Source organism: Sturnira hondurensis, unplaced genomic scaffold, assembly GCF_014824575.4.
Source record: "Sturnira hondurensis isolate 20B ecotype Veracruz unplaced genomic scaffold, ASM1482457v3 Scaffold0009125, whole genome shotgun sequence".
Lineage (NCBI taxonomy): Eukaryota > Metazoa > Chordata > Mammalia > Chiroptera > Phyllostomidae > Sturnira > Sturnira hondurensis.
Genome location: NW_028081756.1, coordinates 4,312,549 through 4,338,320, shown reverse-complemented (window position 1 = coordinate 4,338,320; position 25,772 = coordinate 4,312,549). Strand labels below are relative to the sequence as shown.

The following is a 25,772-nucleotide window of genomic DNA, read 5'->3' as shown; positions in this document are numbered from 1 at the left end:
AGGAGCTGCACCCCTCCCCATCAGGTATTCAGGCTTAAGGGGATTAGAGCCAGGAAGTGCTTCTCCCAGAGGACATGGGGACTCGGGCTATGTCACATATTCTGGGGGCCCGAGTCCATCGCTTCCTCTTTGTTGCAGCCCCCACCACCACCACCACCACCAGGTCCTTCCAGGAAGGCCTCCCAAGTGACCAAGTCTGGCTTAGGTTGCCTCCTACTGTGAGGGGTCTTACCTGTCATTGACTTCCGACCAAGCTTTGGGGGCAGGGAGAGGAAACTGAGGCAGAATTCACTACTGGAGACAAGCTTTGTCTCCTGTGGCTCGAATTCCAGAGGTCACTCACTTATCCACGAGGGCACGGTGGGGGCGGGGTTAAGGTTATACTTCCTGAAACCAGGCAGAGAGGTCCCCAACAGCCTGTCACCTGTTTTTAAATAGTTTTATTGGAATCACAGCCATGACCTTTGGTTTATGTTGTGTATGTTTGTATGCTTTCAAATTACAACAGCAGAGCTAATAGTTACAACACAGGCCATTTAGCACACAAAGCCAAAAATATGTATTCTATGGACCATTACAGAAAAGATTTATCAACCTCTAGCTTAAACAAATAAGGTTTTCATTTTCTCCATGGCAAAAACTCTAGGGTAACCAGATGTGGTACAGTGGCTCCATGATGTGAATGAGGACCCAGACTCCTTTTATCTTTATATTTCCAGCCTTATCATGATCCCACAAGGACTCCTAATATTTCAGACTTTACACATTATATCCACATTTGAGACAGAAAAGCTGGGGAAGGGGGCATCTGTTCCTTCTACCAGTAAAGCAAAAATCACCTTCTCTCTCACTCAAAATCCCTCTCTTCTCCATTTCACTCTTTCTTTGACCAGAAGTGGGTCATACAGACACTTTTAGATTCAAAGAAAGGTGGGAAAACCATGAAAAGGAATGTCAAGATTGACTTAGAGAGTCACCTTTAAACATGTCTGACTGTGGCCCACAGTGAGAAAAACATTTCATATCACAGCCTAATATGCACAATTGAGACATAATAGTACAAACAGTTTCATAAAATACAACTTACATTTACTATGTGTGCTGTACCCTGATATTTTCTCTTCAATTTTTTAAAACATTAGTCATCTAATAACTGAATTTCATGACTCACTATTGGACTGTGAGTGTTACCATAGATAGTCAGAATGCTGGGGAGTCTCCCCCATTGGCCAAGATGGCGGCAGATAGAGGTTCTTACACTGAGTGCACCCAAAGCTAGACATATCAATGGATAGAGTCCAAGAGCCCATGGATAGCTAGAAAGATGAATGGATAGGGCCCCCAAGAGCATGCAAAAAGCTAGAAAGGTAACTGGATAGGAAAAAAACCTGTCTCCTCCTAACCTTAAAAGAACTTTGAGCTTGAACAGAAAGAGGAGAGGGTTTTTGTGACAGAAGTCCACAATTTATCCAGGTCATGTGGGACCTGAATAAAACCTCTTTCCTTCTGCACCAGCATCTGCCTCACAAGTTTGGCTTTTGTGGCGGTAGGCAGCCAAACCTCTGTTTTGTTGTATTACATCAGTGCAGTATGAAAAATACAAGTGATCATGATCTGTCACTAGGGGCCTGCATGTTGCTGCTCTGAACAAATTTCTCTTTCTCCTTTCCTATCCTTTTCCTTTCCTTTTTTACCTTTCTTATCCTTTTCTTCCTTCCTCTCTTCATTATTTTCCAAAGAAGGAAATAGATATTGGGTTGGCAACTAACACCACCTACAACACCCACCATAAATGAGCTGAAGGCCAGCTACAGTTCCACTGAAGGAACTGAGGACCCGAGGGATGGACACTTGTATGCCGTGTAAAATTCAGGTAGTTATGCCCCTCCTCAGGACTGTTCAGAAAATTGCTTGGTATCCCTGATGTAAAGTATCTAGCACAGTCTGACACATCAGGCATTCAGGACACTTAGTGTTGCTTCCTCAAATCCAATCCTCATCCAGACTACGGGCCCTAAGGATAGCATCAACTAGGTGAGAGATTAATTCACTTTCAAGAGTTGGAATGCCCAAGGGAAGTTGTGTTACTATGGTGCTGTTTGATTACCCTATTGGGCATAAATAAGTGCTCACAGGGTTATCTTGCATTTTACCCGCTGTTCAAAAACAAATAACTTAATTATTAGCCTTAGCCTTGATAACCAGATCTTTGGACTATGCAAGAAAGGAGGTCTCCAACCACAGGGATACCCTGAGCTGGCAGAGGATGCGCCATTCTCCATGAACTCACAGAAAGGCAGTGGTGAAGGACCCCTGGACTGCTTATCTTTAGTCCCCTCATTTTTGCAGGTGGGGAAACTGAGGCCCAGAAAGGTTGCAACATGGCAAGTTTACATAGAAAGTACTGGGTTGGCCAAAAAGTTTGTTTAGCTTTTTTCCATATGATGGCTCTAGCAGGGCTTAGTTGCCTTTAGTTTTATTGGAAACAATTTTGTTAGATTGTATTGTGACAGCTGTCACATCAGCACGCATTTAAAAAAACATCAAAATTGGGAGGGGTTGGGGGAGAATGTGGGGAAAGGTACAATGAATAGGAAGCATGAATGGTAGGTGTTGAGAGCAGGAAAAGCGGAATCAGCCCCAAGAGGCTTATGAGAAGGAAAATAGTAACCTTTGTTACAAAAGTGGGAGGAAACAGAACAAGAAGTATGAAATAAGGTTAAGCAAACATTCTGTGTTAGGCAGGCATCCTGTTCTCTCTAGGGTAAGATAAGTGATTGAAATGTGCTTAGTATTTGAAAAGTTTTTTTTCTCTGGCTAGGCCCCAAACTGCTAACCGCCACATCAACTTCTGTGTAACGCTTGCTTGCTGACGACATATTAGGACTTAGCTAGGCTTGTTTGTTCGCCTCTATATAAACCCTTAGATGTAAGCACTGGGCACAACTCTCGTTTGCAGCCCTTGCGCGCACTGTGTCTCTGGACACTTTGAGAGTTTGCCCCTGCGCAGGTTAAACTTGGCCAATAAAGTAACATCTTTGAAACCCTGAAAGTCTCCCACATTTGTTCTCGTGGTTGGTGGATGCAACAGTGGGTACAAAATAGACAGGGGGAGGTTAAGAATAGTATAGCAAATGAAGAAGCCAAAGAACTTACAGGCACGACCCATGGATACGAACTAAGGAGGGATACTGGTGGCAGGGGGTGCAGTGCAGAGGGCAATAGAGGGGAGAAAAAATGGAACAACTGTAATAGCATAATCAATACAATATATTTTAAAAATAAACAACTTATCAAAATTGGTGAATTTTTGTGTAGCCATTTTAATGTTGAAGATGGAAGGAAATATGCAACATTTTTAGCATATTGTGCTATATTATTTCAAGAAAAGTAAAATCACAACTAAAAACACATATACACACACAAAAAGATTTGTGCAGTGTATGGAGAAGGTTCTGTGACTGATGAAACATGTCAAAAGTGGTTTGTGAACTTCCTTGGTACTATTGCCATTTTGCCCAAATAATTCTTTGCTGTGGGGCTGTGTTATGCATGGGAAGATGTTTAACAGCACCCCTGGCCTCTATCCACTAGAAGCCAATGGAGGAAGATAGCTGACATACTCAAAATATCCAAATCAATAAAGTTATTGGTGAAAATGAAAAATAGGTTTTATTTTACAGAACAAAACTAAATGGACTTTTTGGCCAACCCAATAGATGGCAGAGCCCAATCTCTTTACCCCAATCCAGCAGTCGTTACAACAGTGATTAATTAGCACAGCCTCTCTAAAATGGGGTCTAGGCCCATAAACTAAACTGAGCTCATCTTTGCTTATGTAGGATTTTTCTAGATCTCATACAAGATTCTAAAGTGTCCACGTAACTCTAAAAATGTAGTGGCCTGCCCAGGAGGGGAGCTAGCCGCTGAATCAATAGGATGACTGTAATGGCTAACGGCCCACCCAGGGTGGATGCTCGAAGCTGAGTCAACAAGATCAGGGAGAGCAAGTAACTGAGTAACTGGGAAGTAAGAACAAAGAAATTAGTATTAACTCCTATCAGCAGTCCACTTTCTTGCTTTTGAGCCAGAAGTAACGGTCCCAGTGACAGACTGCCCCTCACCCTATATAAGCAATTGTTCCCCACTGATAGGGGCCCCGAATTTGGAGACTGACTCCTCTGGGTCTGCGCGCGCAAAATAAAGTTCCACTCCGTACACCCGAAAGCGGCTGAGTTGTTTTCTGTAACAAAAAGATTAAGAACCAGAGATTAAATGTAACTAAAATGATTCATCTTGGGGCAGGAAAGAGGAGGTCCATTCTGAGGTCAGAACTCGGAAAAAGGAGCTAAAACAGAAATCTAAAATGTTTCCATTAACCCCTTCCGGTGCCCTGCTACTCACACACCCCAGAAACACTGAACCGTTCCGAGTTCCCCAAAGGTCTGTGGTGTCTCTGCCACAGGCAAACAAACACGTGTAGCAGGCGCTGACGGAGTTTATCTTCTCCTCTTCATTAACCCATCAGATTTCTTAAACACAGTGGAGATCTGAGAGGCCACATCAAGCAAATAGCCCCCCACAACCGGTGCCTCTTAAGCAAAAAAATAGCTATGCTTAGGGCCTTACTGATAACATTCTACCCCTCTGATGAGCACACTAGTAACTAGTCCACGCTCACGCTACGGCCTTGGTCAGAAACCCAAGGGGTCAGGTTACCCATCGTATTCGGACCCTCCCGAGTTTCCGGACGTCCTGCTGGCGATCAGAGGACACCCCGCAGGCCCGACGCCCCAACATCCCCCGAACCCCCTTAGGCACTGACCCTTCCCAGAGCGCCGGGTACCAGGTAGTCCAGGCAAAGTGGAGCCATTAGCCGCCGGGCGAGAGGCGGGGAGGGGCGGGGCAAAGAGGGACAGACAGACGTCACCTCTGGCTAGAGCCTGCGGGAGGCCGGGAGAGGCTGGGGGAGTCACCGAGCCCCGCTGCCTTGGGCAGTAGGCACCTAGGTCTCAGCGCCGGAGCCAGCGAGGGCGCAGTGCTGACAGCCGCCTTTGATGTACTCGATGTGTGGACGGTGAGTGAGTGATACGTGGGCAAGAGAGTTCGGGGGCGTCCAGGTAGGACTGACACCTCTGCCTCCGAGCCCCCGCCTCCCCCAGTCATGAACCCTGGACCCTAGGCACTGGTGCTCCTCGGCTCCCGCAAGCTGGGTCCCCTCCCTCTGCCAGCCTGGCTCGCCAAGAGCCTCGGCCTTATGCTGAGGAGGGAGTGAGTGGACATTACTCTAGGCACCTCCTCCCACAGGAGGGCATTTTAAGGGCTAAAACCTGGGCAAGACAGGTGAGGCGATCCAAGGTTACGCCTTGCCCACATTGTCTCTCATCTTAGTATCCTAAAAACACTGATCTTAGAGTTGTGGGGAGAGGCTCCAAGTGCCTCTGGCACAACCCTCAGCTTTCATGCCTGGAAAGCAAACAATTGCTATCCTTGCCTCTCAATCACTATCTAATAGAGGATTTGCCTTGTTCCACTGTGTTAGGGGGTTTAGCACAGTACACCTTCCTACAACCCGAATACTTTCACTATCCCCATTTTCAGATGGGAAAGCTGATGCTTGAAAACGTGGGGAATTATCCAGTTCTACCCAGATGAATCAGTGGTTGAGTCAGGATTTGAACCCAGGGTTTATTGTGCCAGGTCTCACTTATTTCACCTACTGACTTCAGAGCTCACCCTGCTCTCCCCCATCCTCCTGACGCTCAGTCCTACACTTTCCACTCTGGGAGATGCCTCAGGTTTATTATTATTATTATTATTATTATTATTATTATTATTATTATTAATCTGGCACAGCCCTGTTACTATTGGGCGTGAATAACAGACCAGTGCCAGTGCTATCTTAAAATACTGTAAGGGGAGCTTTAGTAACCACAGTTAACAAAAGAATTAAATGTCACAGCAAATAAAGGCTGGAATTCTGTAATTTGAACCCAAACAGGTTAGACTCCAAAGCCATGAACTTTCGCTTGCTGAAGAGACCCTCACTGGCTACGTTGTAGTTTAACTGTCTGCAACACAATCAAGATTTGTTGTCTGTAGCTATGATTTAAAAGTTTAATCAACCTTCACAATCCTCTCATCCTTTACACTAAAACTGTAAATGAATTGGTAGAACTAACAGACTAATGGGTGCATGCAGATCTGCTTGCCTCCTACTTACCCCCCTGTGTAATTCCTGAGCTGCTGCTGTCAACAGGATGAGAGATGCTAGGCAGAGGGAGGGGAAATGGAGGGGGCTGGAGGGAAGAGGAAGGGGAAGGAGAGAAGAGAAAATGGAACATGCTAAGCTTAGGTCAAAATACTGCTGGCTGAAAGTAGTAAGGGGGTGTGTTTCAGTACTTTGCCAGTCTTCAAGTGTATTTTCATTAGTTCTTCTCATAATTCTGTGTTGTGCTGATGATTCAAGACTTGCCAGTGAAAATGAGGTTGAGGCCACAGATTACAGTGTCATTGTGAAACAGGTAGGGTTGTGTCTTCACTGTGAGGGTAGCCTGGAAGTTGAGAACAGAGTGAAGGTCCAGGGTACTCCCAGGTCAGGATCAGCTACACAGTGACCCGTAACAAAGAACATGAACAGAACTCGGTCATATCACACAGTTCAGATCCTGTAAATGTGAAGCTTCAAAGGGGAATATCCTGACTATGGGGTCATCCAGAAAACCCTGTGGACTGGAGGTCTGGGGATCTGGGTCTAGGTTTTGAAAGTAAACGCAGTCCTGTGCCTTTGCTCACAGCCACTCCTGGGAGAACTGCCATCCTCTTTGAGTCAGTTCCACTTTCCCATCTCTAGAGTCTCATAGCCTCCCTGGAGCCTTATTATGACCTATTACTGGAGCTTCTGTGTATTACCTGTGAGTCCCATCTTACATGTGTCCTCATTCACCTTCACAGCAGTCAGTGATTCAACTAATGAGGAACCTAAGGTTGAGAGAGGGAAAGGGACTTGCCTAAGGTCACACAGCTAAAGAATCACATGGCAGAGTTTTAAACCCAGATCTTTGTAAAGGTTAAGTGGTTATCCTGTCACAGAGTACATTGAAGAAAATACTTTGAAATTGTTTTAAAGTAAATTAAAATTAAATAAGAAGTGGCTGCACTTCCCAAAGCTTCTGCAGATGTGTTTTCACTCTTGTTAAAGGGGAACTTGCAGTTTGCTCAGTCTCCTCTTCTGGCTGTCTGACCTCTTTGCCCAGGGTGTACTGCTGAGGGGCAGATTTGGAACCCCTTCCCTTTGCCCTCTCTGACCTTGGTTGGTGGGAGTGTCATATCTCTGTAGCCTCTCAAGTGGATCAGGCTCTGCTAGTACAGTCCTGCCTAAAACAAGGACCAAGAAATTGCACAAAATGCTGGTCACACACTAAGTTGATACTCCAATGAAACTCACATCCAGAATTCTCTCCATGACATCCCTTGCTTCCTATCTTTTGCTTTGGTAAGTTTCAGCAGAAGTTCTTAACCTGGGATCTGAGGATCCAGGGGCACATGAACAAGAGCTTCTTAATCCCCTGCAGTGATATGCAAATTTAGCATGTGCATGTGTACACACATGCATTTTCCTAAGGATTGTGTGTTAAATTTTCAAAAGCCTCCAGAAGGTTCCATGACCCAGAAGTTTCTAAGATACACCATGTTTCTCAGGAAACCACCCCCAGCAGCTGCATGTGTCACAGGCCTCTTGCAGTGAGTGGCACAGCTTGAGGTAGTGCCTTCCAAACTGTTGTTCATTGCACCCAGTGCACTGTTCTGGTAACTGACACTGAGCACTCAAAGGGGCTACACTCCTGGCACCAGGCCTCAGTGGTCATTCTGAGCTTCTGTTTGGACCAAAAAGCATAGCTGAGAAGATTCCTGTTTCCATAGAAGGCCTCTTAATAGGAATAGTGAGCCCAGTTTCGGGGGGGTGGGGGGCCGGGATATGGTCCTGAGGGGCCAGGGAATGTGCATTCGAGGGATAGCAGGAGGACTGGAAAAGGCTTTCTTGCCCCAGCCTGCTGTGCCTTGAAAGCAAGGGCAGAAACCAGACACCTAGCTGCCTCTGGGCTGGGGCTGCCAGGAAGCTCTGAGGAAGGCCAGCCTTCAAGAGAGCAAAAGGCCAGGCTCTTCAGAAGAAGGGCAATCATGTCAGGGAAGCCTGGGCGCCAGAATGGGCCCAGGGAAGGCCTGTCAGTGGGAGCCCAGAACTGCATAAGTGGGAGGATATAATAAAGGCAAGTGGGGCTCTGTGGGACCAGCCCAGAAGAAGGCGTGGGGGGAACGGAGGTGGCTAGTGGCTCTGCAGCCACCTCTTCTGCAGTGCACAGTGTCCTCCCAGGGCTTCCTAACCATTAGTACTGGGGCATGAAGGCATGTGGCTGAGCTACAGGGCTGTGATGGTGGCATTGGGAGGAGGGGTGAGAACAGCAGCTTAGAAGGGGGTAGGATCTGCAGCTACTAAGTTGCTGCCTGCCATCCACATTCTAACAGCTGGCTTTTCAGCAACAATGTGTTGCTGAGGAGCAGCCTGTGTCCAGCCAGACCCTCCCTCAGAGGTAGCCAGTACCAGCACTGCAGCTTCTTTCCTGGCCCAGGTCCTGCCATTGCTGGCTAGCAGATACCAGGGAGGGCCCCTTTAAGGTGCATTGTTTTCCAGGCCTCCCTGCTGTCCCTGACTGGCGTTTGAAAGCTGTAGCCACAGCCTGTGGACCAGGAGACAGGCTTACCAGGAATGTTCAGCAATGTTATCAGCACTTGCCCTCTCCCTTCAGAGGGATCTGCTCTCCTCCTTCTGGTGAGAGCAGATTGATTCCCACAGGCTCTGTCCTCCTTTCTGTTCTCCTTTCTCCTTCCCATGTCACTTCTGTTATATATTTGACTTTAATCTTGCCTAAAGAGGAAAATAAGAATCATAATTTTTTAAATGTTAGAACAGAGGTTACCAAGCTTTCCGTTTTCCCAGATACCCTCCGAACATTTTAGTTTGTATATTGACACATTTTCCATTTTGCAAAGTAGGGATAACAAGGACCAGCTTTTTGGTCATTATTTCATAAAAAAGAGAGGGCATTGTAAGACTAAAATGCAGGCAGTATACAGCCTTGAAGTAAAAGTTCAAGTGCACTCAATTTAAATTTATGAAAACTCTACTCGATAGCCTTCTTATTCTCCTCAGCCATTGGCCAATAGGAATTGGGCTATAGTTGTGACCTGAAGAGCTACAGAGCACCATGACCATAAAAGAGGAGAGGTAGGCCAAGCCTAGCAGTTGAAAAGACTTCAGTACCCTCTGTCCCAAACCAAAGGCCAGAGACAATAGTGAGGGCAGGCTGTGATTCTGGCTGCCTTCAGCAGCACCCCCATGGGGCTGGCAGAGCAACCACTGAAGTGGAAAACTAGAACAATTCACTGCCTGTTCACTGGGGACAGGTCATCAAGGCTGGCACACTCCCCTAGAGCCCCTCCTATGGTGAGAACAGAGTCTCTTCTAACTGGGAAGCAAGCCTAGAGGCCTGAACTGTGTGCCCTGGGGCTGGGGGAGGGGAGCAGACCAGGACAAAGAAGGCTCCCAGAGCCACAGGCTAGGCCTTCCCGGATACGTCTGTCACTCTGTGGCCGGCCCCAGCCCATTCCTCCCACAACCCCACTACCACTTCAACCAAGGTACTTTAATCCATTTGCATTTGGGCTACTGCCTAGGGTTTAAGATTGTGTTTTTTTATAAAAGGCACCCTTCCAAACTGCTGTTCAGTGCACCCAGTTGGCAAACACTTTGTTCGAAAATTTCAAAGGTCTGCCACATGTGCTCAGAGAGTGGGTGTTGAAGGAGTGGGTTTGGGGACATGCTTCAAAGGGAGGAAAACCTTCATTCAGTTTCTTGCTGGGGTGTGTGCCTTCTCTCTATCCCTTGAAGCTTTCATTCAAGTTACCTCTAAGACACCCCTTAGGTATATGTGCATTTCGATTTAGTACTCAACAAAACACTGGGAATGTTAAAATGAATAACAATCCTCTCAACCTTCAGTCTGGTAAAAGGGACATAAATGCTCAGTGTAAAGACCTGAAGTTGAATTCTGTGAGTGACCCCATAGCTTAGGACCAGAACTGAAGGAGATGGAGATGTTGCCTATGTCGGGTGAAGAGTTGGAACATGTAAACTAGTTAAACTATGTGATTTGCTTAGGGCCACACAGATGATGAGTGCCAGAGGACACAGAGATATGTGTCTCTCTCAAAGGAGAGGCTGTTTTTCTGTGGGGCAAGGTTTTTGCCCCATAAGGCTGGAGACCCAGCTTAGTGAGTTGGAAGATCCCCCCTTTGCTGAAGCAGACCCTTCATTGCCTCCCCCCAAGACTTGCTTACCTGCCACCCTTACCTGAGATGGCAGACTGAAACCGGAAAAGACACCAGCATTCAGGCTGCCTGTCACTACCAAACCCAATAAGCAATGGCAGTGATTGAATCTTTATGNTGGGGCAAGGTTTTCACCCCATAAGGCTGGAGACCCAGCTTAGTGAGTTGGAAGATCCCCCCTTTGCTGAAGCAGACCCTTCATTGCCTCCCCCCAAGACTTGCTTACCTGCCACCCTTACCTGAGATGGCAGACTGAAACCGGAAAAGACACCAGCATTCAGGCTGCCTGTCACTACCAAACCCAATAAGCAATGGCAGTGATTGAATCTTTATGGGTGCTTTATTCAGATGGCTGGCCATCTGAAAAGATGGAGGGTTCATACCCTAACAGACCATGTTGTCTTTTCTTTCCAGGCGAATGTTTTTATAACAGGGGGAATAAACAAGGTGCAGTGAGGGCTTTGAGATTCAGGCAAGATTAGGTGAGAGAAGCTGCAACATTCCTGTTCTGGGAAGGTTAGCCGTTAGCTGGGGCAGGTGGTCCTCTGTCTCTCCCTAGAACACAAATGCTCGGATGCCTCCAGTTGTCCTCAGGTGGTAATCTTCAGGAGTGCCCCAGGAGGTCAGCTGTTTTCCAAGAAGCCAGGATGGGCTTTATCTGTAGTTTCTGAAACAAAAGCTTTAACATACACCTTACTTGCTAGGCTTATAACTTTTTACCTTAAACTAAAATTTTCCAACTCTTGAGTCCCCTATCAAGACTTTATTCTCTGACCCTCTAAACTAAACTGTCTACCCTTTGTCTCACATCCCCCTTTCTCCCTTCAGTACGCCATCTGCCATCCAGAACCTTACTTCTCTTTCCTTCTGATTCCTTCTTCTGCATAGCTTCCCCCAGATGATGCTACCCAACTCCAGCTGGAGACACTCAGCACCTTAGTTATAGCCATTGAATTAGCAGCCTCTCAGGGGCAAAACATTCCTGAAAGTCAGTGTGAGGAAGAGCTCACGTGATACCCAGCCCAGTGCTTTGCAAATAGTATTATCCAGACTCCTAGGCAAGGCACTGGATGGGGCTCCCTGCAACCCATTTCACTGTCAACAAAAGCAGCCCTCTTTCATCTGATTTGGTACAATGTTCCATTTGAAGAGAGTTCTACAGTTGAGAAAATTTCTGTCCCATTGTAGGTCAATATTTCCATTGTACAGATGAGAAAATTAAGACTCAGAGAAGAAAATACATGCAGCCCTGGCTGGTATGTGGCTCAGTGGATTGAGTGCCAGCCTGCAAACCAAAGGGTCATTGGTTCAATTCCCAGTCAGGGCACATGCCTGGATTGCAGGCCAGGTCCCCAGTAGGGAGCACACAAGAGGCAACCACATATTGATGTTTGTCTCTCTTTTTCCTTCCCTTCATTTCTCTCTGTAAAAATAAATAAATAAAATCTAAAAAAATTATACTTAAAGAAAATACATGCATTTGAAGACACATGGCACTTTAGCAGCTCCCAGCCCAGAGCTCTATTGGAAATATCTTCTTTTTATAACTAGTCAGTGCCTGACTTACATAGAAATCCACTTATGTGTTCCTACTACATAGAGCAAAATGAGCATATTCCCCACATGCTGTGAGAGAATGAAAGTATTGTAAACTGAGTCATGTCTTGAATCAAAAGTCACAAACTGGAGCCCCACTAAGGGCATCTATTTGTCTTGCAAGTGATATATATATATATATATATATATATATATATATATATATATATATAATCTCCATTGGAATTATGTACTGCATTAGTCAGGATAGTCTAGGTTATCCTGAATTTACAAATCCTTGAAAGGTCAGGGGCTTATCACAGCAGAGGCTGGTTTCTCTTTCCCAGTCCATGGAGTGCCTGGTTCACAGAGGAGATCACAGACTGCTCATCAGGAAGATGCACCAATTGGGACATGTGACTTTCAGGGTCACCATAGCAGGGGGCATGAGAGCTACAAGTTGGCAGTGGCTCAGCTGAGCTGACCTGGAGCACTTCAAAGCACTTCATTTTCAGAATTAATCACATGGCCCCACAACTACAAGGGCTGGAGAATTTGAGCCATCACACAGTCACAGGGCCAGTCACTGTCTTTGCCAGTCCCCCAGCTTTAAACAGTGAAATATAGCCAGTAAAAACCCAGGTGTCTGGCTTCTTCTGAAACACCATAAGAGCACCCCTCTAGAGAAGGGATGTGTTCTCCAGCTCATCGTGGATGCCGCTGACCAGTGTCTCAGCTGGATCACCTCCCTGGCCCTGGAGACATTTATGTGTTTTATTCCCACTATACATATACGACTCTGGAAAAGTTGACTTGTGGGTACCCATGGGCCTTTTTGTATTCGTCTAATAATTTAACAGCTATTTATGAACCTCCTGCAATGTGCCAGGCTTGTGTTCGATACTGGAAACAAGGCAGAAAAGCAGCATCCCTGAAGCACTGCACTCCTCTTCTTCCAAGGGAGTCAAAATAAGTGGGAACTGGAGGCAGGAGCAGAGCCTGAGAGGAGCAACTTCCGGAGGAGCTAACGTCAGGGCAGAGGACAGAAAGAAGGATGGGTTCTGAGCAGACAACAGCACCGTGAAAGGTCAGATGGAGGAAAAGCCACAGAGCCTTTTAGGGAAGCTGGGAGCAGCAGCTCAGGAAGGCTGGAGCTCAGAGCAGCAAGTAGGGAGGAGTGGGAGAGAAGCTCAGTTAAGAGGAAGGCAAAAGAAAAACCACCTCCTGTTCTGGGTAAATGCAGCCCTTCTGTATTGAGGTTGCCAAGCAAGATATGCTTATGCCATGTGCCCACAGAAACAACATTGAGTGAGAACCCCAGACATTCAGCCTTACACCCAGAATTAAGCCAGCTTCTCTGTAGGAGGTATTTGAGGAAGAACCCAGAGGGGGAGCCTGGCAGGTCATGTTTTCCCCAGGAGAACTGCGGTGCAGAGGAAATGAAACCCTATTTCAAAATGGGCCTAGAAGAATTCAGCAGGCGGTGCCTTCCTCAAGCCCCATGGTGCCTCACAGGGGTAGGGCCTTGTGCTGGCTAGAGCTGGGCACCTTCCCTCTCTTCAGTGTGGGGGTGACTTTTCCTGCAAGTCCCCCCCATCCACCACGGATGAAAGTAAACTACCAAGGCGTGATCTGCTTGGGGAGGAGAGGTGGCCAGTTTCTCCAAGGAAAAAGGCCTTGAGCCCCTTCTTCCAGGGGCTTTTATTGGGTTATAATACACAGGAATGCAGGGTGGCAAGGATCAAACAGTAGATAACATTTCAAAGAAATCTGAGGGCTTAGTATGACTCAGAGTCTGTCAGGAAGGGAGTTTTGCAGAAACATTCAGGGTTTCCTGCTCAGACCCTTAACATATGAATGAAAGCACTCTTAGCAGAGCAGGTTTCACAGGTTTTTGAGGAATTCTTTGTGATGCCAGATTTTTCCCCCCTGGGATCCCCTCTGGCAAGGCAAGGAGCTGCACCCCTCCCCATCAGGTCTTCAGGCTTAAGGGGATTAGAGCCAGGAAGTGCTTCTCCCAGAGGACATGGGGACTCGGGCTATGTCACATATCCTGGGGGCCCAAGTCCATCGCTCCCTCTTTGTTGCAGCCCCTGGAGTCCTTCCATGATGGCCTCCCAAGTAATCATGTCTGGCTGAGGTTGCCACTCTCTCTGTGAGGAGACTTACCTGTTATCAATATAGACCATGCTTTGGGGGCAGGGAGAGGAAACTGAGGCAGCATTCGCTACCAGAGACAAGCTTTGTCTCCTGTGGCTCACATTCTGGAGGTCACTTGCTCATCCTTAGGGATGGAGGGTAGAGTTACAATTCCTGAAACCAGGCAGAGTGGTCCACAACACTTCAGGCTGAGATTTGCCTCACTCTAGACAAAGGTAGAGGGGGAGGTATTTATAGAGTGATTCTGAGGTCACTGAGAAGCCCACCTCCTCTAAATAATTCCCCTTTTCCACATGAACTATGTGTCCCCTGCTTATAGAATCAAGTGCTAATGCCAATAGAGAATAAGGCTCGTCTTGGCTGTTAGTGGTGTCAAGCAAGCATGGGGGAGAGTGTGCGGGATCTGTCAGAGTCAGTGCCCGAGGGAACAAAGCACTCTGCAGTGACAGGCTCCACTTCAAGGATAGTAATAGAACAACGGATGGACCCACAGTAACATTTGCACACACACAGGTCAAGAAGATATGACTGAGCCAGGTTTGTATGAGCAGATGTAGGGATTTTATGGAGGAACCACCCTTGGTGTGAAAGACAGGCTGTGAACCCTGTCTGTGCCACCTCCCAGTATTTTCTAATCCCTTTGATTCCCAGTTGCTACTTGAAAGAAGGGAGGTAGAGACAGGTTCAAAATTGCAGAGACTGTGTAAAGTTATTGCTCACTGCCCAACACACAAAGGGCCTTGATAAGAGTGTCCTTGGATGGAGTAATGTGGAAAGAGTTAGGGAAGTAAAAATCAGTACAAAAGATGCCAACAAGATACAGAAAGCTCCAGTGAATTTATTCTTATAGTGAAGAGAAAATTCTCCAGTGAATTTTCTCTTTTCAGAGAAACCTGGGAGTATTTGAGAAGCTCCACAAACCTTTCCAGGTTGTGAATGGGAAGAGACATAGATAGTTTCCTATGTAGATCCACTAATAATCCTGTAGGGCAGAGATTACCTCATTGTATAGATGAGAAAAGGAAGGTTCAGAGGTGTTAAACTCAAAAATAGTCAGAAGGCTTTGCTACAAAAAAAGGATAAAGATTTATTCAAGGGTCTTAGACTTTGCAAACTGGAAACATAATTAGGCAAAAGCCCAGAAGTGCTCCAAAAAAGAAAGAAAACTTTTTATAGCAAAAGTACATGCTTAAAAATTATTAGTCATGCATTCTTAGCTCTAGGGTTGCTCTGGGAGAGTTATCAGTTAGATGATAGTCAGGGTGAAGGATGCTGGGCCATCTGGAACATGGGTGCAAGGAGATCTGGCCATATCACAGTGGTCTAGGTAACAGATGTCAGGTTGATATATATGTGAGTCCTTCAGAGGGTAATTAGAGGGTTACCTAGAGGTCCAGGCATTGACACAGGACTAGAAAGTTCCAAAAAGTTTAAGTTCCCAGGCTAGTTAGAAGAAGAGTGGAGTCTTTTCTCATGCTTTGATCTTTATAATGTTAGCAATTTTCGCAGCTTAGTTAAAGTGATTCCATTTTATGTATTCCCTGTTGCATCCACCAACCACGAGAACAAATGTCGGAGACTTTCAGGTTTTCAAAGATGTTACTTTATTGGCCAAGTTTAACCTGCGCAGGGGCGAACTCTCAAAGTGTCTGGAGACAGGGTGCCCGCAGGGCCTGCAATCTAGAGTCGCGCCCAGCGCTTACAGCTAAGTCCTTATATAGAGGCAAGCAAGCAAGCTTTGCACAGAAGCTGATGTGGCGATTAGCTGTTGGCTTACAGAGCCGGCGCACGGGAACAGGGTGGGGTCTGACTCAACTGAAAGGAAAATTTTGAAACTAAACAGATGGCAATCAACTTACAGGATGTTTGCTAGGGACGCAGGCTCTTTGGGGCTGAGATTATTTTTCTTGTTCGCAACATTCCCTATCTTCACTCTTTCCTCAGGGGGTTAAGTCACTGTCCAAGGTCAATATATTTTAGAAAAGGGCTTAAGAGAACAGAATATGGGCTCTAATTACTTATGTTCAAACAGTGGCTTTGCCTCTTATTCACTGGGAATCTTGGTCAAAGTGGTTAAATTCTGTTCATGTTTTCTCATCCATAAAATGGCATTAGGATGATATTTACTTCATAACGTTGTATGGAGTAAACAAAACACAGTGAGACCTCACTTAATGCTGACAATAGGTTCTATGACTTTAAGCGAAACGACATCTAAAGAAACCAATTTCACAATAGGCTAAATGATATCAACAAGAGTTAAGTTCCTATAGCATCTTGTCAATGTTGTAACACTGGATGAAACAATGTTATTTGAGGACCTGCTATAGTTCACAGAAAATGCTCCACACAGTCTGTGGCAAGTAGTGAACATGGTACCTATTAAGCCATCACTAGGATAGCTGGCCCAGGTGTGTTGACCCCAGCGGCAGACATGGGGCCACCCACCCGGGGCCCAGTGGAAATGGAGGAGGTGAGTGAGCCTCCTTTGGAGGCTTGGAGGAGTAATTGCGACAGAAACCATTATTCAGGGTGTCCCAGGGGAGGGAAGAAGCAATTGATCTCCATAGGTATTATGGACAGGAGTTTTGGGAATGGGGCTGATAGGACTAGGAATGGCTGGCTTGGCAATTCTGATCTTGGCCCACCTTAGCTTGTGTGTGTACATCACACACATCAAACTCCACTAAGTCCTCTGGGCCTGACCCTTCAACTGTGGTCATCTTCTGCCAGAGAGTAGGAGTGAGGTGGGGACTGGGGAATGAAGGATTGGGGAGATGGGGAGATGTAAGGTGAGACCAGGCTGCTGGCCTCCACACCAGGGCTCTGGGTGCTGCACTAGCCAGTGCTGCTCCCACTCATCTGTTTGCTTGCCCTTCCTGGTCTTTCTGGCAGGTAACTTCCGAGTCAGCAGACAGGAGGAGAAGATGAAGGAAGATGGTCCACACAGTTCTCAAGGGCCTATCAGTGACAGCAAATCCATCCTAAAGTAAGCCTTTGTGCTAGGAGGGCTACATGCCTATGGTCTCCTTGTGCCAGCCCCCCAGCCCCACCCCACTTTATAGGCAGCCTTTGGGTGGAAGGATTCTGGGCACTTTTCACAGATGTGCGGTGTGCCTGCTCCAGGCAAGTGATGGAGCATGTTGTTGTTGTCATTGTTGTCTCTGAAGCCTGTCTCTTTGGAAATCGAGGATCTCTTCAGGCTGTGGGTTTGACCTCTTCCCCTCTGGTCCACAAAAGTAGAAGAGTGTGACAATACTCAATATGATTCTGCAGAAATGGTATTTACTTAAAAACTAGAGCAATACTGAAAAACAAACAAAAATAACTGGAGCAATACTAACACTCTTACTATGTGTTAAACAGTTAAAGAAAAAAACCCTCAAAATGAGTTTTGAGTTTTTACTGATGAAGTATATGTTATTAACATAATAATTTTTAACTTTGCTTACTCTGTTTTAACTCTCTGTCTCATAAAAATGCTTAGGATACTTTTAAAAATTCATTTTAAAAATATAGTTGTCATTTTATCTTGCTTTTTGAGTTCTGAATCTAAATATTTTCTAATTTGGGACCTCCTATCTGCCATCCTGAGGACTAGCCACCTGCTTGATGTGGACTGGTTCCCTGGAGCCCTGCACCCTAGGCTTCTCCTGTTAGAGACCCTTAGGAAACAGATGGCATTCCATTGTGTATCATTTCACAATGCTACCATACCATCATTTTTCTTATTTAAATTTTATAAGAACAACATTAACCACCATTTTGGGAAAAGCCACAGTCACGTCAGCATGATTGATTTCATGTATGTATATCCTAACCATCACATGCTTCACGCACAGTGAACATGCAACACTTAGTCCTGCGTTGTTGCTGCCATTATAAATCCCTTCCCCTGTAAGTTATCATCACCCCCACATTACAGAGTGGATGTTGCTCACCCACAGTTTGGGGTCGTTCCATCATGGGTGAAGGCCACTGCTTGCTACCAGAGAAAGTTCTAGAGCTGTGCTACCTATCAAGAGAGCCACCAGCTAGATGTGGCTGCTGTGCATGTGATATGTGGCTGGAGAAGTGTTGTTCATATAAAACATGCTCCAGGGGGGAATCACTTCTTACAAAATAAAATAATAAGCAAGATCTCATTAGTATTTTTATATAGATTACATGTTGACATGACAATATTTTAGATATATTGGGTTCAATAACATGTGTTATTAAAACTAATTTCACCTGCTTAATTTTCCTTTGTATTGTGGCTACTGAAGATTTAAAATTATATCTGTGACTCGCATTTTAAGTGTACTGGATGGTGCTGCCCAGCTTGGGTACAGGCAAGGCAGCTGTCATTGTCTTTTCTCTGCCACACCCCAGCCAAGGCACAAGTGTGACTTTGCCTTTTATTCTGAGGAGAAAGCATTTGGGCAGAGTGGCCTCCCTAGGGCCTCTGGGGTCTTACGCACCACTGTTATCTTCATCCCTTGATCATCCCTCCAGGAAGTCAGGATGGGAAAGAGACAGGCTGCCCTAATGGTACCACCACAATCGGCCGTATCAGGCCCTTGTAGGGAATACTGATGATGGGGGGAAAGCAGGAGGCTTTAAAATGTCAGTAATCCAAGCCCCAGGGATTTATTTGAGGAAGTGACTCAGGAGTAAAATACAAGGAGTCTGTCAGGAACTTTTACCCACAATAATGAAAGTGTGCAAATGCCCTAGGTACAATCATATGGTCCATCTGTGAGTTTCACTTCCCTCTAATTTCCACCCTGTGCCTTCCATGAGGGCTGATAAATAATATCCTCAAGAATACTGAAGAGCATTTGTCCAGTGGCAATCTGTTCTCTTAACCAATTGTGTGTGACCACCATGACATGCACTATTATGCCTATTCTACAAATGAGGAAACTGAGGCCATTGCTGCTCAGATTTTGAAATTAACTATAAATGTCAGTTTAAAAAAAAGCCTGGTCACACTCCAGAAGTATGTGTGTGACTTTACCTTATTACGTCAGAGCTCTTAACCCTGCTGAAAACCTACAACTGCTACCACGAGGGCAGAAGCTTTCAGCTGAGGCACCAAGAGGTAGGGCCAGTTTATTTTCTTTGTTCATAAAGTCACCATTTATCCACCATTTGCAGAAAACAGTCCCAGTTTATATCTGTTATTCTAGGGTAATTATTAAAACCAGCCCCTTTACTCTCAGAAGGGAGTATTTGGATAATGAATCATGAGGTCACCCATCTTCTGAGTTGGGGACCAGGTGACCAGCATCCAGAAACTCTCTGTCAGGTCCCTAAAAGGGGTGCAGAAAGTCAGAATATCCCTGTGAGAATTCAGAGTGGGTGGGAATCATCTTGTGGGCCTTGAACTTTTGTCTAGGTGAATTGCCAGGACACTGGAGTTTGAAATCTTTGAGATCACCCATCCCACAGCACAGATAAGTAACTCAGCATGGGGCTCTGGCATGCCCAAGTTCACAGGGCCATTGAGGGATGAAAGGAGTCTATGTGCCTGTCAATTGTCAATCAGAATAAACATAAGAGGGAATACTTGAAATGGAGGCAATCTCCCCAAAGGATGCTCGCAGAGCTAGGCAGGTTCAAATGTGAAAGGCAGGGCTGGTGTGCTGGTATAGGGAGTGGAAGACATGGGAGAGCATGGGTCCCACCTGCAGGCCACTACTGCCCATCAGATCACACCCACTGATGCTGTGCAGGAATGTGGCCTGGCACACTCAGACCTTTCTGATATTTCAAAAGAAGGTAGTTATCTGCAATTTCATGTGGAATTTCCCAAACCTCAAAATTCCATGTGGGATGAACAAAACATGTCTGTAGGACTCCAGGGAATGGCCAGCAGGACCCAGGCTTCGGAGCCCCTCACTAAGCAAATCAAGTAGAGGCCTGGTCTTGCTACTATCTAGAACCTTCAGACCTTTCACAAGGGAACCCAGATTAGGGAATTGGGCCCCGACCTTGGTCTAACTCAATTTATTTGTAAAGTCTTATTATGGTAAGGTTTTATTTGGGTTGGGTTTCCAAGGTTGAGATCAGGTGACTCCTAGACTTTCTCTGGCCTGTCAACATCTGATGGGAAGTAGTCGTCCCTGAGTTCTCCTTGTGTTGTTGAACATGAGAATGGGCAGTTGAAGCCCCCATCAACCCACAGGCACCTCATCCAGGTGGAAGCCACTGATCATTAATCTTCATTTCCTGTAGCTAGACAGCCACACATCCTTCTGCAGTTCTCAGACTAGAGCAGAGGTGTCAAATGCATTTTCACCAGGGGCCACATCAGCCTTGCAGTTGCCTTCAAAGGGCCAGATGTAATTTTAAGACTGTATAAATGTAACTACTCTTTAACAGTTAAGAGAGAACTCGGCACTGCCGCTGGGTAGAAACAAGGTGCTGGGCTGGATAAAACAAGGTAGAGGGTCAGATTTGGCCCTCAGGCATTGTGTTTGCCACCTGTGGACTAGAGGATGAGCCCCAATGCCCAGGAAACTGTGGGCAACTGGGGGTCACCTGTCAATATCACAAAGGGGAGCCAACTGAAACCCACCTGCCAGACCGCATTGCTCAACCCCCTGAGATACCTAGTCAGCCAAGCCAAATCGTGTCACATAGTTCAGGAGCCCGGACAAGAGGGAAGCCCCTGGCTTCTGGTCCAGGCAGTGCTGGGCTGTCTGTGATGACCTGATCTGTACAAACCTCACACTCCACCTCACCTGTATGCGGCCTGGGCCACCCCTGGTAACTTGTTCCCTAACTCTATTCTGCAAAGTGCTCCTTGACTAATGCTCTTCCCTCTGCAGAGTTGCCTCTTGTATACAGCCCCACCTGACCAAGCTCCTTCTTGCTGCGCAGGTCTCTGATCCCACTGCCCTGTTGTCTCTGGTTTCGCTGCTTGTTTTCTTACTTTAGTGGAAGCCCCCAGAGTTTGGCCTGCCTGCCTGCCTGCCTGGTTTTGAACCCCCTGTGCCAGGCATTGTGTGGTCCTGGGCATTGGAGTTGAATGGCTAGCCAGCAGGCCTGGGGTGAGTTGGGCTGAATCCTGAGCTCCGGTATTCTAGGCAGTTATGACCTGTGCTGCTGAGTAAGGAACTGGGCCCGCCTCAGTTCTTGTGTTGAGGTCATAGAGTTGGATCTTCTGTCTGGGCCCTGTTCCTTGTTTCTGGGCCTTTCAGGGACTGATCTAAGATCATGGTGGCTCTCAACATGTGGTCCCCACACCTGCAGCTTTGGCATCACCTGGAAACTTGTTAGAACTGCAGTTCCTACCACCTTCCTTCCTCCAGGCCTGATGAGTGAGAAATTCTTCATCCTCCCATCTCTGTTTTAAAGGACCTCCAGGGGAGCCAAGAAAAAGGCAGGGACTTTTGAGATCTGCTGATCTAAGAGCTTGGTCTTGGCACTTGGGATTCCCTACAACAGTCCCCTCTGTAGGAACAGCTGTGTGGGGAGCGGGCTGGGAAGCTTGGAACCTGTGTGTGATGGGACACTCCTCATAAAGAAGTGTGAGACCTCACAGTGGTAAGAGGTGCTCCTGACAGCCCCCAGCAAAGAAAGTTAACATCCTACAGCGAAGATTTTTATGTTCCCAACCCCAAAAACAGGTGTGAGGGTCTGACTTGGTCTCTCTGGAGCTGGAATAGTTTCCTTTCAGGAAACTTCTGCAGCCTTAACAGCCAAGGGGTGCCAGCCTGAGGGAGTGTGCATCTTTGGGAGACAACAGTCAAAAAGTTAGGCTATAGGCATGGAGTTATGACACTGAAGCACATGAATGGTTCCTGGGACATCACATCCCCCCATAACCTACCCACAGCTCAGTGTTCGGACCTGTGCAGTTTCTCAGAATGCAGACCTAGGGCTTCTTGGGCCTTGCGGATCTCATGATTCCAGGCACTTGCTGCAGTGCCACCTCCAGCCAGCCTCTCCTTGGGCATAGCAGGCCCTGAGGGCACACCAGACAGGCACCAGGCACTTCACCTCTATTTCACCTTTGTAATACAAGAGCTTTGAAACATAGGAGCCACCATTTTCCAGACAAAGATTGAGGCTTTCGGAGTTTGAGCCTGTCAAGCAAGGCGACACAGCAGTAAGTAAAAGGTGCTGGTGTGTCCTTGAGGCCTGGGTATGGATGTTTACAGAACAGCAACACCACCAGCAGTAATAAGTGGGGCACCCCATCTAAGGTGCCCTCAGGCTGCCGAGAGGCTCTGCACCAGGTACGCTCTCACAGAGCCAAGTGTGGCCCTTGAAGAAGACCCCTCCTCTTTTGTTACTGGGCCTCCCCTGGAGCAACTGCAGCCTGAGTACTACAGTTTGGGAGAACTACTTTGCCACTGCCCTATCCAGGGTACATGGAACTTGGAGAGATGAAGTGTGTCAGTAGTCAGGGGCCAGGGGCCTTGACTGGGGCACATGTCCTGAAGAGCTAGGTGTAAAAATTGCCCACTGAGGAGGCCAAGGCACTAGCTTCTTCTATTGTGAACCTTGCCTTTGGGATAATGAAAAGTAGGAGCAATTCGGAGCAATCTGCACCTTTTAAAGACAGCAAAGCATTTTAACCAGTTGTCAGTGTTTCAAGAGAAAAATGGACAACCTGTAGGTAAATTCATCACTAATTAACCCTCATGTCCTGGTGTGTGCAGGTGTGACCCCTCTGAGAGCTGGCCCCCTGACCCAACCTTGTGCTCAGCTCTCAGTGAGCTAAAAGCTCTTCCTGAGGGCCCTGGTCAGGCACTGCACCCAGTCTCTACCCTCAACCACAAGCGCTTTGCAGAGGCTAAGAAAAGTAATGATGGGCTTTTGATAGACCACTGGCCCTGTGTGAGTGCTTGACCATGGACGTATTCCCTGGGAACTCCTAAGTCATCCTAGCCTGCCCCTGCCCCCAGGTAGGATGTGTCCTTCCCTCCAATAGTGGTGGGAAAACTCACCTCGACCACGAGGACTTTCTCAAGGCTGTCCTGTCCTGAAAGTCAGGAGCTTGGGACACTGAGTGCCAGAACCCCCTTCCCCAGTCCTGCATTCATTTTGTTTTCTGGTACCTTTTGAAAGTGCCATTAATTTCTTTTACATTGAGAGACATTAGCAGAGGATACCAGAACCACGGGGTCTTCTCACCCCTAAATACAGCATTGCGGTCCTTGAGCTTGGGGAGAACTGGCCAGGTCAGCCTAATTTCCCTCCTTCTAACTGGTTTCATGCTTTGCAGAGGGGCTGCAGTGAGGCTAAGCCCAGCAAGCCTCCATCCAGTCACCAGCCAGGCACCTACTCAGTAGGTCAGCCCTCACTTCTACTTCCTAAGGGCACTCTGGCTGAAGGCACTCCCACACAAATCTTGCCAGAGAAGTTTGAGCCAACCATTGACACAACTGGTGTGACAGATGTGAACACTTGTATGTAGTGCTTATAACTCCATCTCTAAATTAATCTGTCTAGTTTCCCCTATAAAGTATAAAGAACAGGTGTTAGTGTGCCCATTTCAAAGATAAAGAAAACCAGACTCTGCCACTTCCTGATTTGGGAACCTTTAGCAGTGTCACCTCTCCAAGACTCTACTTACTCATCCATAAAACAAGGTTGTAAATACCTGCTTCACAGGGGTGTCGTGAGAAACACATGAATGACACTTCATGTGAAATCCTTTTAGGATACAAAGCCCCCTACAGCTACTGTCACTACCTTTAACTGCCCCCCTATCTCTAATCCACACTGAGGTCTTGCAAATGCTGGGCTGAGGACTGCCCTAGAAGATACATAAAGCCTTTTTGTTTTATCTCAAATCAGGAAGGCAATTGCTCTCTCTTACCTATAACTGAGAGGACTTGGAGACAGTGGAGATGCTGGATAAGCAAGGACAGTCTGAGGGAAGCTGCCAGGAAACTTGGCACATAAGGGTAGGGGTCCAGCAGTCAGAGCTCTGTATCCAGGGTCAGATTGTCAGGAGGCAGACAGCAAGGATGATGTGCCGCGGTCCAGAGCAGAAGCCTCCCTGAGATATCTGGCAAAGCTTGAGGCCCTATAGCTTTTATACCTTTCCAATAGCCATCAGTTCCTGTCATGAGGGCCCAAAATAGCAGCATTCAGGAAAGCTCTCAGAGGCAAATGGCTTGGTGTGCATGGCCTGGCCCAGCTGCCAGCCTGGAACAAGTGTTTGTGCCTGTGAGAGACACTGAAAATGTGTACTTTGCACTCTGCAAGGCTGGGTTGCTGGAGCAGGTTGGGCACAACTCCTGGGCACCTCAGGCCCAGACTGCTGTGAAGGGCAGTCCTAGGATTTGCTACCGCCTCCTAGAAGCATTTCCCCACTGTATTACACTGGCACCCTGCAACTCCGAGACACTCTAGCCTAGTGCTGGTTCTGGCAGTACCCAAAGCTTAAACCTGTGAGGAAGCCTCGCCAGGCCTGGCAATGCAGGGCTTAGCCTAGAGGCAGCTGAGGCCAGGATACTTAAGCCTGCTCCAAGGTGAGATGTGCCCCCCTTGGTCTGGGACCAAGGACAGTGTGCAGCATCCTTGTTTTGCTACTTTCCAGATGTGGTGCTCTCAGATGAGAACTTCTTTGTTTCCTGTTCCCAGGTATCTAATCAGTGCTCCTGTGTACCAGTCAATGACTGCTGTAGGCACAGAGAACACAGCAGTGAACAAAGTAACTCCATTCTAGAGCTTTCCTTCCAGTGAGGGAGACAATCACATCCTCAATATATAGATGCTGTCATTTCAGGTACTGATAGCAGCTGCAAAGAAAAGTACAGATCCCTCCATGGCAGAGTGGTCAGGAGTGTCTTCTCTAAGAGGGGACATTTAGTAGGGGTCTGAATAGATGGTGGCTGTGTGATCCCAGTGGAAGGAACAGCATGTGCAAAGTCCCTGCAAAAGAAGTATGCTGGACACACTCAGGAGACAAACAGCAAGGAACCCTCATGACTGGCCCTTGTAGGAGGAAGTCATTGGACCTTGGGGTGGACCTTGTTTTCCCTTTGAGGGGGTGGAAGGACACTGCAGGGTTTGAGCAAGGGTGCAGCAGTTCTGGCTACTGCATTTAAGGACTGACTCAGCTACTGTGCTTGAGCCAATGGGGCAGCTAATGGGTATTCGGAGTGTGTGTGCCCATGTTGGACATGGAGCAGGCCATGTCTCAGGGAGTGAGAAAATCAACATAGGCCCTCAGACAGGAAGCCAGCTGAGAAATCTGGTGATGGGTTCAGCCACTAATGGGAACAATGTGGAGAGAAGGGTGAGGCTGAGCCCTAGTTCTGAGGAGCTGCCACCTCTGCTCCAATAGGTGTGGGATCCAGCACCCTCAACATGTTCCCAGTAGGACCTGGTGACCATGGGACCCTGACCCAGACACAGTTATGGGTGGAGAGGCACCCTGTGTCACCTTGATGTTGACACACTGTGCTTCCCTAGACCACATTTCCTTCCCTGGGAAGGAAAGCCTGACCACAGGGAAGGAAATGACCACAGTCATATAGCATTTGGATTACTGTGGAACACCTGACTCAGCCACTCTGTCCCCAGTTGTTCCCTTGGCCAGGTGAGGACCAACTAGTGGAAGAATATGCTTCAGGCTTTATTTGGTTGATCCTGTGGACTTGTGCTTTGGAGTATGTAGAAGTTTATGGGTTTCCACCAGGGCAGGACCCCAAGTAGGAGATGGTGTGTTTGGGGGC

General features: G+C 47.1%; 1 protein-coding gene across 1 annotated transcript in view; it reads left to right on the top strand.

The window, feature by feature from the left end:
• The first annotated feature begins 4,963 nt into the window (after positions 1 to 4,963).
• The window catches only part of RASSF4 (Ras association domain family member 4), a 31,475-nt gene continuing 10,666 nt past the window's right edge, over positions 4,964 to 25,772 (top strand). Inside the window, 5 exon segments of the mRNA XM_037056714.1 lie at positions 4,964 to 5,077; positions 16,483 to 16,558; positions 16,981 to 17,074; positions 19,096 to 19,172; positions 22,604 to 22,613. Of these exon segments, the coding sequence (XP_036912609.1) occupies positions 17,013 to 17,074; positions 19,096 to 19,172; positions 22,604 to 22,613 (149 nt within the window). The 5' untranslated portion in view covers positions 4,964 to 5,077; positions 16,483 to 16,558; positions 16,981 to 17,012.